Source organism: Eucyclogobius newberryi, unplaced genomic scaffold (genome assembly GCF_026437365.1).
Source record: "Eucyclogobius newberryi isolate DKJ021-1_F unplaced genomic scaffold, fEucNew1.0.hap1 SCAF_1, whole genome shotgun sequence".
Lineage (NCBI taxonomy): Eukaryota > Metazoa > Chordata > Actinopteri > Gobiiformes > Gobiidae > Eucyclogobius > Eucyclogobius newberryi.
The window spans coordinates 39038079-39050351 of NW_027315723.1; the positions used below are offsets into that span (position 1 = coordinate 39038079).

General features: G+C 42.3%; 1 protein-coding gene across 2 annotated transcripts in view; it reads left to right on the plus strand.

The window, feature by feature from the left end:
* The first annotated feature begins 3619 nt into the window (after positions 1 to 3619).
* Positions 3620 to 12273, plus strand: part of rbm25b (RNA binding motif protein 25b) — an 11307-nt gene continuing 2653 nt past the window's right edge. Inside the window, exons 1-13 of one of the 2 annotated variants that reach the window (XM_072445994.1) lie at positions 3620 to 3757; positions 4166 to 4257; positions 4336 to 4544; positions 4622 to 4679; positions 5190 to 5350; positions 6439 to 6621; positions 6728 to 6811; positions 8953 to 9206; positions 10069 to 10186; positions 10278 to 10367; positions 10466 to 10539; positions 10983 to 11133; positions 11556 to 12018. In XM_072445994.1, coding sequence (XP_072302095.1) covers positions 4179 to 4257; positions 4336 to 4544; positions 4622 to 4679; positions 5190 to 5350; positions 6439 to 6621; positions 6728 to 6811; positions 8953 to 9206; positions 10069 to 10186; positions 10278 to 10367; positions 10466 to 10539; positions 10983 to 11133; positions 11556 to 12018 — 1924 coding nt within the window. In that variant the 5' untranslated portion in view covers positions 3620 to 3757; positions 4166 to 4178. The remainder of the gene's footprint in view (positions 3758 to 4165; positions 4258 to 4335; positions 4545 to 4621; positions 4680 to 5189; positions 5351 to 6438; positions 6622 to 6727; positions 6812 to 8952; positions 9207 to 10068; positions 10187 to 10277; positions 10368 to 10465; positions 10540 to 10982; positions 11134 to 11555; positions 12019 to 12273) is intronic. The other variant, XM_072445986.1, reaches the window with a different exon arrangement.

Here is a 12273-nt window from a genome sequence, read left to right on the forward strand (position 1 = left end):
TGTCTAATCCCCCTGTATATTGTGATAAAGATACAGAAATAAACTAACACTTGCGAAACACAAACAATTACTTATAAAACATACTTATATTTTATCGCTTTACCGTGTTTTCTGAAGATATTTTTCATCACCCATCAATAATGAAGCAGCAGCTTCCGAGCGAAATGCCAGATTTTTTAGAATCCGTCAGGATTTATTAAATACCGTAAAGACAAAGAATAAGAACCACAAAAAACGATAATTAAACATTTTTGATCCTTATGCCAATATACCCCGACACATTTTCAAGGTAACCAAGTTAAAAGGCAACCATATTCCCCTGTTAAAACGGATTGGTGAATTATAAAGAGTAAAAATGCGAACTACGTTTAACATGACTCAAAGTTTTATGTAGGAAAACGTTTTTCTACACGCACTTTTAGGACATTTACCACAGGAAATATGTTTTTAGTTGTGAAAATGTGTTTTTTGGGGGGGTCTTTCTAACACGGCGGAGGGACTCTTCAAACTGGATGGTCGTGGTGCGTTTGTTCTAGCACCTTCCATGGAAAACCCGCGCCCACTGTACGTTCATGTCAGAGGCAGGCTGCGCGTGCCTGTCGCTGCGCAGCTGCCGCACCAGAGCCTAGCAACCGCGACAGAAACCATGGAAACGCAAACTTCACCATCAGCTCATACTTTTCACACCAACTACTATAAAACAATATTTAACCTTCCGAGTACCACCAGATCCAACACTAACTACTATAAAACAATATTTAACCTTCCGAGTACCACCAGATCCAACACTAACTACTATAAAACAATATTTAACCTTCCGAGTACCACCAGATCCAACACTAACTACTATAAAACAATATTTAACCTTCCGAGTACCACCAGATCCAACACTAACTACTATAAAACAATATTTAACCTTCCGAGTACCACCAGATCCAACACTAACTACTATAAAACAATATTTAACCTTCCGAGTACCACCAGATCCAACACTAACTACTATAAAACAATATTTAACATTCCGAGTACCACCAGATCTAAACCAGACCCAAACAAGGCCAGTCATGGTCTGAGCTAGAGCTAAGCCTAAACCATGGATGTGTGAAAATATGGCTAAAGCAGGACCCAAGACACCCTGGAGAGACTGTATCTCTTGGCTGGCCTGGGAACGCCTCATCTGCTGTTATCCCGAAGAATAGTTGATAGATAGTTGGATGGACCCTCAAAACCATCTATTTTGGCTAAATCGGGACCAGTTGAAACTAGGCCTAAAGTTAAACCATGGATTTATTACTGTATTCAAGGTCTAAACTTGGGCTAAAGTAAGTGTACACAATTGCTATGGTCGTTTTACACAGGGACTAACCGCAAAGAGTACAAAATGTGGGTTGAATTAACTCTAAATTCAGCAAATATTTGAAGAGCAGAGGAAGAACGGTTGGTATCCAAGAGTTACATTTACGCCACTTACTTCTTTCTTCTTCTCCGGTCCACACCACCGCCAACCACTGCAGCCGCACGTCCTAGACTCTGTAGTTGTACGTCTTAGACTTCAGACTTTATTCCTTAGACTTTCTTCTTCTTTTTCTCCTTCTTTGGTGTTTTATGGAAGCTGGTATCCAAGTTGTTGTTGTTGTTTTATGGCAGTTGGCATCCAAGTGTTGCATTACCGCCAGACTTTATTCCTCAGACTTTGTCGTTGCATTACCGCCAGACTCAGGTTTCATTCTTTAATTCTTTAGACTTTATCCTTTTGACTTCATTCTTCAGATCAAAGCCCACGAGTTCAAAGCACATGAGTTCAAAACATATGAGGTCAAAGCACATGAGTTCAAAGCGCATGAATTCCAAGCACATGAGTTCCAAGCACATGAGGTCCTCCTCTTCTTCCTCATCCTCGGCCCTCCACGGCGGCCGCCATCCAAGTGCCACACCACCGCCACCCACCACAGCAGTGCCACACACCCCAACTCTACAAACATGCACCCAACCCTGTCTCATATAAGTAAGCAACCACAGCCTTACACAAACCCTGTGACTGGAACGTAAGAATATTCCGCAGATTGAATTCCTGCCTATTATTCTTAAGACCATAAGGCCAAGTCGGTCCTTTCTCTTTCATAGGCCGCACAGTGAATCAGCACGTGCTCGGCCGTCTCTGGCTCTTGTCAGTGATTACTCTGACCGGTCGGATGTTTGCCTATCCTACTCAGTGACCAATAGAGTCCAGTATGGCCCATCCTCATGCGGGCAAAGGCCCTTTCCTCCCCGCGTTCCTGCCCATGGATCTGCATGGACCAACACTAACTACCCTGTATGTGATAGAGACGCTGCCCAGTATCACTACGACTCCAACATTCCTGCCAAAGCTTATACACATGACTCTTGATAATAGGCTTGATTTCAGATTTGCTAAACTCAACCGTCACATCAATTGATGGCCGCCTAAGGGAACGTTTAGCCAGCGAATCAGCCACTCCGTTACTATCCACCCCCACATGTGCAGGAACCCAAATGAAGGAAACCCTCACATCCCTCCTGGACAGAGAGAGTATCAGACAGAAGATGCTTTATGAAACATCCTGCCTGCAATCCAAGCGACACTGTAAAGTAGATTCAGCCCATTCCAATGCTAAACGTATCGAGTTCTGAGGTGAAGACAGACAGGCAATCTGTTAACCTCTTCTTGACTGCCACATACATCTTAGGCTTTATTCTTTATTATTAAGGCTTTATTATTTAGGCTTTATTCTTATTATTAAGGCTTTATTATTTAGGCTTTATTCTTTAGACTTTATTTAGACAGGAGACCAGCAACACCCCTCCCTCCATTTATTTTGTCTGATTACTCTGATTCTCCATTTAGCTCCTTTAGCGTGTTTTCTATTTCTGCCCATTCAAACTCTTTTGTTCCAAGGAATTTTCTTCTTCTTTGGTGTTTTATGGCGGCTGGTATCCAAGTGTTACATTGCTGCCAGACTTTATTCTTGTTGTTGATTTAAACCGCCTCTTCTTAAGACATTATTCTTCAGACTTTATTCTTGTTTTTGATTTAGACCGCCTATACTCAAGACTCTTTAGTCTCCAGACACTTTGGTCTCCAGACTCTGGTCTCCAGCCACTTTGGTCTCCAGACACTTTACACTTTAAAGTCCAGACTTTAGTCTCCAGATTATTCTTCAGACTTAATTCTCCAGACTTTATTCTTTAGACTTTTTCTTTAGACTTTATTACCCCCCTCACCCACCATCCAACCCCCTAAGGAATCTTCCTGCAGCTTTAGCAATGATCCTGATCCATAATTCTTTAGCCTTATTCCTTTCCGCTTTGACCCCATGGGCTTTGAAAACAATGAAACATAAATGCAGAGGTACGAGTCAGCTCAGCATAGACGGCGGCCTGTGTGTGAAGGTCATTGACCCGCAGTGATAAAAGTGACAAGAAGTAGCGTGAGTGCGTCTTCTACTTGAAACGCCGTATGTAAAGCAGTGAAGCACCATTTCTGCGCTGTCCCAGAGGCTGTAATTTAATTTCCATGAGCCCATACTTACTTTACAGTGTCTCACACATGACTATCGCCGGGGAGCGACTCGCGACAAAACAAGCGCTCCTTGTCTTTGTGCGTATTGCGCATGCGTCATGATTTTGAAGGCCCGTGTTTAGCCACTGTGCTATTCAGACTCCAGAGACATTTGAAACATTGATTATTTAAATTGATATTGTGGATTTTGTCTGTTTGAATATATCCTGGGACTAGGTAAGCCTTTTTCTTCAAATATGACTTAATTCAGGAGACCAAAAGACAGCATTTTATTCGTTTTTGTACGTGTGTTCGCTTACAACAGCCTGAGCTAACGTTAGCCTACCCGCGTTTAGCTATGCCGGGTGACAGTCGCGTGCTTTGTTTTTTCATATTGGGCATTATTCCTAGTTTCTTTTATTGTACTTTTATTTTAATGTGCTACAAACAGCGTTCCGTGGTCCTAAAATTCTATGAACCGCCAAAACATTTAGGCTTGAATTACAATTTGCTCGTAGTTTGACCATTGTATTAAGTTATGAATGCGACGTATGAATGAAATGAATGCTTGTCTATATAAGTGTATTTGTAGTATAGTAGACAATCGGTAAACAAAGACATATTTAGTTTTTTGCATCTGGTCAGTTTCAGAACCAGCATGTCTTTCCCCCCTCATCTGAACCGGCCGCTCCTGCCCCCCCCGGGCATGCCCCCCCAGTATGCCGGCTTCCCCTCAGGTAACAACCTCACGAACTCCCATTTTAAACTCATTTGGTTTTCTTTTTAAAACTGTTATTGTTTTTTCCCCCCCACAGGAACTCCGATGATCCCCGTTCACATGGGCATCATGACCCCCACCCAGGTGATGGTGTCCTCTCTTCCCATGGTCAGCAAACCTCCCATGCCCAAGAGAGATATTCAAGCTTTGAGGGCCAAAGATGAAGACAGCGGCCCCACCACCACAGTGTTTGTGGGGAACATCTCGGAGAAGGCCTCAGACATGCTCATTAGACAGCTTCTTGCAGTAAGACGAGGCTGGGGGCACGTTGTAAAATGTTCAGAATTCATTTTTATTTATATACATTCATTACTTCTTTTAAGAAATGTGGCATTGTGTTGAGCTGGAAGAGAGTACAGGGTGCTTCTGGGAAACTTCAAGGTCAGTAAATTGGATGCATCTTTTTAATAGTGTAATATTACTTAAAGGCGTTATGGACGATTTTTCGGCGATTTGAGAACTCAGGCGGAAGTGCGGACTTATACAACACACACGCATTTGTTTATTAGCGCGACGGATCGCATCGCATCTCTCGTCTCCCGTAGATTTCCGTCTCTTCAGAGACAGCTCGAACATTCTTTCTCCGTCCTAATTTTGTCCCGTACACTGAGGGAACTATATTATGATAGATCCATGCGCTTAGACACAGGGAAACGTGCTGCTCTCCTGAGGACGAGCCAGAACGAGGCTGCAGGTGAGTGGTAGGTGAGTTCTATGATTGATACGTGGCAGGATTAATTGGCAGACTCAGATTTTGGCCAAAAAAATCGTCCATTACGCCTTTAATATAAAGTATTATGTTATATTGTTTTCATTCAAAGCAAATGTATAAGATGTGTATGTCTTTTGCTTAAATATTTGATGCAGTCAACCCATAATCCTCTTTTCCAGCCTTTGGTTTTTGTGAGTACAAAGAGCCGGAGTCCACACTGAGAGCACTGCGGTTGTTACATGACCTCCAAGTCGGAGACAAAAATCTGCTGGTGAAAGTGGATGCAAAGACTAAGGCTCAGCTTGATGAGTGGAAGGCAAAAAAGAAGCTCAAGAATGGGGTATGATAATCAAAAAATTATATATTTTCAGGTCAAACTAGAATTGTTATTTCAAATGTAATTAAATTGACGTGACATACACTTAAACGTGATGTAGACTTTCTGCTAAGGCTTTGGTGGAAACCCAGGGGCTTTAAGTAAGAACAAAGGCTGTAATGGTTTTTCTAATGCTATGTAGAAAAACAAAACCAATTTCCTTTTCAACCAGTCAGTGTGTCCAACGTCAGCCGTGGTGATGGGCTCCTTTAAGTTTATAACATGTTGCCACGTTTTAGGGCCAAATGACCAGATAAAAAGCAAAAATAAGCTATAGTTTGTAACATTATAGAAAAAAATTCAGTTGTAGTCATCTGGACACTGTTTTTACAAAAAACAAAACATTTCGACTCTCATCCAAAAGTCATTCTCAATCTGCAGATCGAGCTTGGGAAGAGTTCACAGAACACTCCTGATGAATGAGGAATTACACTGAATAGTTTGTAACGCAAACCTTTTTACAAGGCGGCTTGTGAGCCTCTCAACTTTTGACGAGGAACACGGATGGCTTGTATGGAGTGTTTCTGTGATCGCAAAAGGCTGAGGCGTATATAATTGGAATTTTAGATTTGACCCTTTATTCCGGTTGATTATCAAAAAAATATTTTCCCACTTCAAACTGAAGCTGTTCCTGAACCCTTTGGAGTACAAACAATTGGCTGAACTCTTTGTGAAGCTGCCTAGATTTTCTTTGGTAAATATATGACGGAGTAAAGCTGCTGTTGGAGGTATGGACCGACAGAGTGAGCATTTTTTTTGGGTTTTGACTAATTCATTTGATGAAAATGGAATGCATGCAGAACATATCACCCTGGTCTGTACAGACCCGCCATCTGGTTTACAAATTGTATCCCAATGGGATTGCTAATTAACATATTTGTTCACCAAGTAAAAATAAGGTTATAAAATCAATATTGAAATTGTTTTTTCAACAACTCAATATTGAATACAATTAATGCAAGTTGCAAGTTCTATGAAACGAACAACCGTCAATGCCTTTTCCCCCCCTGTAGTTGTTCATAATGATTGAAATTGATGTTATAACTGTGTAGACTAAGAAGCCTGAGGTTGGAGCCGATGAAGACGAGCAGATCGATGAGGAAACCAGGCAGAAAGACCAAATAGTGAAAGGTGCCATTGACGGCCTCATGCGAGAATACGCCGCTGAACTCAATGCACCATCACTGGATGATGACTCGCAACGGCGCAAACGGAAAAAGGAGAAAAAAGAGGAGGTATATAACTTTCATTTTTTCTAATGTGCTTTTATAAATATAATAGTGTATCAGAGCTGTCAACCATTTGATATGTTACTGTAACTCCTTGCTTTGTTATTTTCAGGATGACATCACCACAATCGATATGGAAGAGGACAAGAGAGACCTTATTTCCAGAGAAATTAGTAAATTTCGTGACACTCACAAGGTAAATGGGCTTATTTGATCTTTCTGTTTTTATATGGGTATTTTGGAAAGCAGCTCCTCACATAGGTCATTTAGTTACATTTAGCTTTAGCTACCACCTTATTAGCCAGAAGAATAACATTTTAAAAAGGCAATATTAATACATGTTTGTTCAGTGTTTAGGCATTACAAATAGTCTTGAGTTCAAGCTAGTTTTGTCACATTTAATAAACTAAACTTAGTATTAAAATTAGAGTATTTTAGTGTGGCTATTGTAGAAGCATTCTTCATTCATCACACACAAATGCATGGAGACAATGTTAAGTTACGTAAAGCTAATCTATTCATTAAACTCCACCATTATGATAGTGATCATATGGTGACTAAAGCAAGATGAATCTCAGAGCTTTGGAAAAAGTTGCGAGGATAGGATGTAAGTATCAGACTTTATTTTCTCTACATATTTGGGGCGCCCCCCTCTGGAGGACTTGCACAGGGGTAGCTGCAGAGTATAGATTTCATTGCTACAAAAATATTTAAAATCTTTTTGTATTCTGTCCTACCATTTTAAATCATTGGACATCATAATGTTTATTATTGTTTACCCTTTGCATGTGTTGAAAGAAGATGGTCAACCTGTGTGAGTCCTCTGTAAGAGAATGGTCTGTCTTTTTAGTGCTCAAACACTTGTCAATAACCACTGCAGTGACTTGGCTGCAGTTATCATGTTTAGAGTTGGGGGGCGCTCTCTCCACAGCGGTCTGTGATCTGAAGCCTCTGAGGTGAGTGCTCTCTGTCTGTGCTGCTGTGTTCTGTCCTTCCTCAGTCTTCACTGGAAACTCCATCACAGGCACATCATTCACTCAAAGTGTGTTGTTCAGCACTTTGACAAGTTTCCATTCTAGTTTTGTTATTAAAAACGGATTCCTTTTATATTTCCACCATAGACAAACCATCTTTTGGATTATCTGAAAGTAAGGGTCAACTAATCAACATTATGTTGTAATGTAAATTCAGTCCTCTGACTTTGGGGAAATGGAAGATATGAAAGCCCATCCAACACAATGGCACCGGGCCATAACAAAGGGGTTAGTCTAAAACTGTTAGACTAAAGGTTTAAAACCTTTAGACTAAAGGTTTTATGCACAGTGCTAGTACAGTCCATAAAAGTAAACCAGTCCAAGGTTTTGCAGTTGCTTGAACGGGTAAGTAAAGATCATCAAATCTATTAGTCAACACATTTCTTTCAAATGAAGAAATATGTGTTTAAACATCACAATTTCTGTTCATCCTTTCTCTTGTCACAAGGCTTTTATGTTATAGTCCTTGAACTAAACTTATTAACATTTGGATATACTTTGCACAAGTTGCTGTGAAAACAATTCAACATATTGAGTCAAATGCAAGTGTTCTCCAGCATATGAGCCTTGTGTCTGTTTCTGAATGTTGGTGTGTGTGAACGTAAAGCCGTGACGACCCCCTGAAGACACCTGTACATGGGTAAGACAGTTTCTCCCATTTCAATTACCTTTGCACAAATAATTTGACTTTTTATTTCCTGTTGCTATAGCTGTGTATCCAATGCTTGTGAAATAAAACAAGACTGTTCTGATTTACATTGTAATTATTTGTTGATATACTGTATCATGAGCAAGTCGGACTCCCATAACGTTTCTCCCTTGTATACCATGTGACCTGCTTTCCTCCCAGGCCTAACTAAAAAGGCTTGTAGGGGCAGCGAAGGCCTGAGTCCGTAGTTCAACACCTGTAAGTCTCAACCAGTTCAACCAAGACTGACGCCTGTGTTTGACTGTTTTTGTTTTTCTTGTACTAAAAGGAGCAGAGAAAATGCAATGTGTCTCTCGCAGCACATTTTTCTCTTAAAGAACATGTTTCACAGAATCACCAAGTGGTTTCCAGTTGGAAATTCGCTAAATGCACACACTTTTACATTTAGAAAACTATGATTATGCTTTTTCACTTCAGGGTTTGTGAGATTAGTTTAGATTTGCAGTATAATTCCAGGTCTCAAATGTAGAGCAATTGTAGCGTCCAAAGCCACGTATTACCTGGAAACCACTTGACTTGTGCAATGTAGCTGCAATGTAACTTCTGAACCCCAATGTGGCGCCAACTAAGACCTGCCTGTGTTTTGTTCTGCAGAAACTGGAGGAGGAGAAAGACAAGCGCGAAAAAGAGCGTCTGGAGTTCGAACGCGAGCGCAGGGAACGGGAAAAGGAGCGGGAACGAGAGCGAGAACGACGGGACCGAGAGCGGGAGAAAGAGAGGGAGCGCGAAAGAGAACGCGAGAGGGAGCGAGAGCGTGAGAGAGACCGAGACAAGGAGCGCCGCACCAGGGAGAGGGAAAGAGACTGGTCCCGCAGCAGGGACAGGAGCACTGAGCGCAGCAGGTCCAGGTCAGTGTGGACAGAACCACCAGAATAATGTATCAGCAGCTGTTAAAATGCAGAGTGCCTCTGTTTTCTAGTTCTATCAAATACACTTAGGGCTATAGCAAATAACGATCGAAAAGAAAAGATTCTTCATCAAGAGTATTTCAAATGCTGTTCATAGCATGAGGTTATGTTGCTGAAACCCCTAAAGTGCTACTAAACCCCTGTGGCAGAGCCTTCTTAAACCGAAAGCAACATTTGGAAAATGCTCCTGTGTGGGCAGTGCCCGGAGGTTTGGGAGAGGCGCAGGGGGTGAGAGAAGCAGATGAGGAGGTGGGCTCTAGCCCTGTGATTGACAGCGACTGCTGACAGGAAACATGGCACAGACTGACTGCCTAATCTGGATATGTGCGGACATTCACCCGATGCTAAAATGCTAATAACAATGCTAGCCACTCGATTTGCCCCCTCCGCTCTCTCGCACAACGTCAAACACAGGGGCGGGACTTACAGGGGGTCAGTCAAGATGTAGTGATCAAGCTTATGATTCAGTAGAGGCCGCAGGTCCAACCGTGAAATTCAAATGCAGGCCCGGATTTGGACCCAAAAGTCAGATTTTTAACATATACACACATCCGTATTTTAGACCAATTTACACCGGTGATCAGTTATAAAAAAGTGATTTTGGTGTTTAGTGGCCCTTTTTAAAGAAAGAAAGAAAAGTAAAATGCAAATTACTTGAACAGCTCTTGTGGATTATGGGGCTGAGTTCCAAGTGCAGTTATGTGGTGCTGACTGATCATGTTAGTGGACTGTTGTGTTTATCCAACAATGATTTCAAAGAGTCTTCAGTGCCCTTCATTGCCCTTTTAAATTGTGTCCACAGAGAGGTGAGTAGAGACCGTGAGCGAGAGAAGAAGCGCGACCCTGAGGATGAAGAGGAGGCGTACGAGCGAAGGAAACTAGAGAGAAAGCTCCGGGACAAGGAAGCAGCCTATCAAGAGGTTGGCATTTGTATTACATTCTTTTCAAATGACAAATACTATAATATAAATCAGATTAGACATAACGATCATTTTGCTGTTGTGTCCCAAGCGACTAAAAAACTGGGAGCTGAGGGAGAGGAAGAAGGCCCGGGACTACTCCAAAGAGACCGAGCGGGAGGATGAACGCAAGCGAGAAATGGCAAGAGAAAAGCATTACGCTTATAAAATCTTTCATAATATTTAGAAATAAAAGGGTAATTACTTGTTCTTGAGTGTAACCATGGTCAACATGTTTAGGTCAAAGAAGGCAAACGATTGAAAGAGTTCCTTGAAGATTATGACGACGACAGAGACGACCCAAAGTATTACAGGTAAACTTCACACAATCACTCCAGCACCAGTAAATATACACAATTGACTGGGCATTTTTACAACCCTAGATCATTTTTTGTAGACATGACATGATTTTTTTTTAGTCAGTTATTTATTATTTTTTGATTGGTCAAATTATTTGTATTGTACATGGAGATTTTTTTTTATTTTTAACTCAAATAATATTAAAATATTGAATTGAAGGTGTCTAGATAGAGAATATTTACAAATAACATTTATTTTTAATGATGAATCAGGCATATTGTATTGTTTGACATTTTGTTTTAATATGTGTTTTGTAAGATAACGATTATTTTTTTATAGTCTATTTGTTACGATTAGTCGATTAATCGTTTTGTTACCTAAACCTGGGGCCCAAAAGCGCCACACTGCAGCTCTTTGGCCTTGTCCTGAAGTGTGTAATTCCCCATGTGACCTGTAGGGGCAGTGCGCTGCAGAAACGCCTGCGAGACAGAGAGAAGGAGATGGAGGCGGACGAGCGAGACAGGAAGAGGGAGAAGGAGGAGCTGGAGGAGATCAGACAGAGGCTTTTGGACGAGGGACACCCGGACCCCGACGCGGAGCTCAGGAGGGTGAGAGTGTGCGGGACAATGAGGGAGGGGGGGAGAGAGAGGGAGGGGAGGTGAGAGGGGCACGTGGATTTGAAGGTCATTATGAAGTCTGTCCCACTGCATCTCATCACCACTGACCACACTTTGCCTTTTGTCTAAACCAGCATTAATGGAGGAGAGGGAAATGCAAAGGGAGTTCTAATTTAAGGTGAAAAGGTCCAACTTGGATTTAAATGTAAGAAAGATAAAAAATATACTTGAATCCTTACGCTGGATTTAATACAGCTTAATATTTGTTACAAAGCGGTCATCCAAAGCACTTTTGGTTTATGTCTTAAGTTCAAAGACTGGGTCAGATTTGTGCTAAAGATGTAGTGACTGTGTGAAACCATGTGACTTACAGATGCACAAGTCCAAACTGATTTGTGTTTCCTTTTGTGCAGATGGAGGAGGAAGAAGAGGAGCGTCTGAGGCAGCCTCCCCTGATCCAGGAGCCGGAGGCAGAGGAGGAGCGCGAGCACCACAGAGTGTCCCGGGACCACAGAGACCACCGGGACCACCGGGACCACAGGGGGGAGCACAGAGAGCAAAGGGAGATCAGGGTTGAACCAGACAGAGGCGAGCCCCACCCGCGGCCCCCCTCAGACGATGAGGTGGAGGAGGGCGAGGACGACGACTACGACCACAACCACGAGGAGGTCCCAGACGTGAAGCCCCCGAGCCTCAAACCCACCATGAGACCCATCACAGCCGCACCCTCGGTGTCCTCCGCCAGTGGCAATGTGTCCCCCAACACTCCAGGAGACGAGTCGCCCTGCGGCATCATCATTCCCCACGAAAACTCTCCCCCTGACGCCCTGCCACAGGAGGAGCACCGGCCCAAGATCGGACTGAGCCTCAAACTGGGTCAGTGGAAGAGGGTTTGATTGTGCCAGGCCTTTGAGGATTTGAGTTTAGGACCAGTTTTATTTTGAACTCCCAATATTATGTCCCTCTAACCACACCTCAAAATCTGCACATTAACCATAGACATTTTGCTTATTATCTATCTCAAAAAATAACTTTGGCCAGTAGAATTTTGTGCTGTGGCTGTTTAAGTTTAGATTGAACCAGTGAACACTGATGTGTCCATAGATACTTCACTGTGTGAATATGAATGTC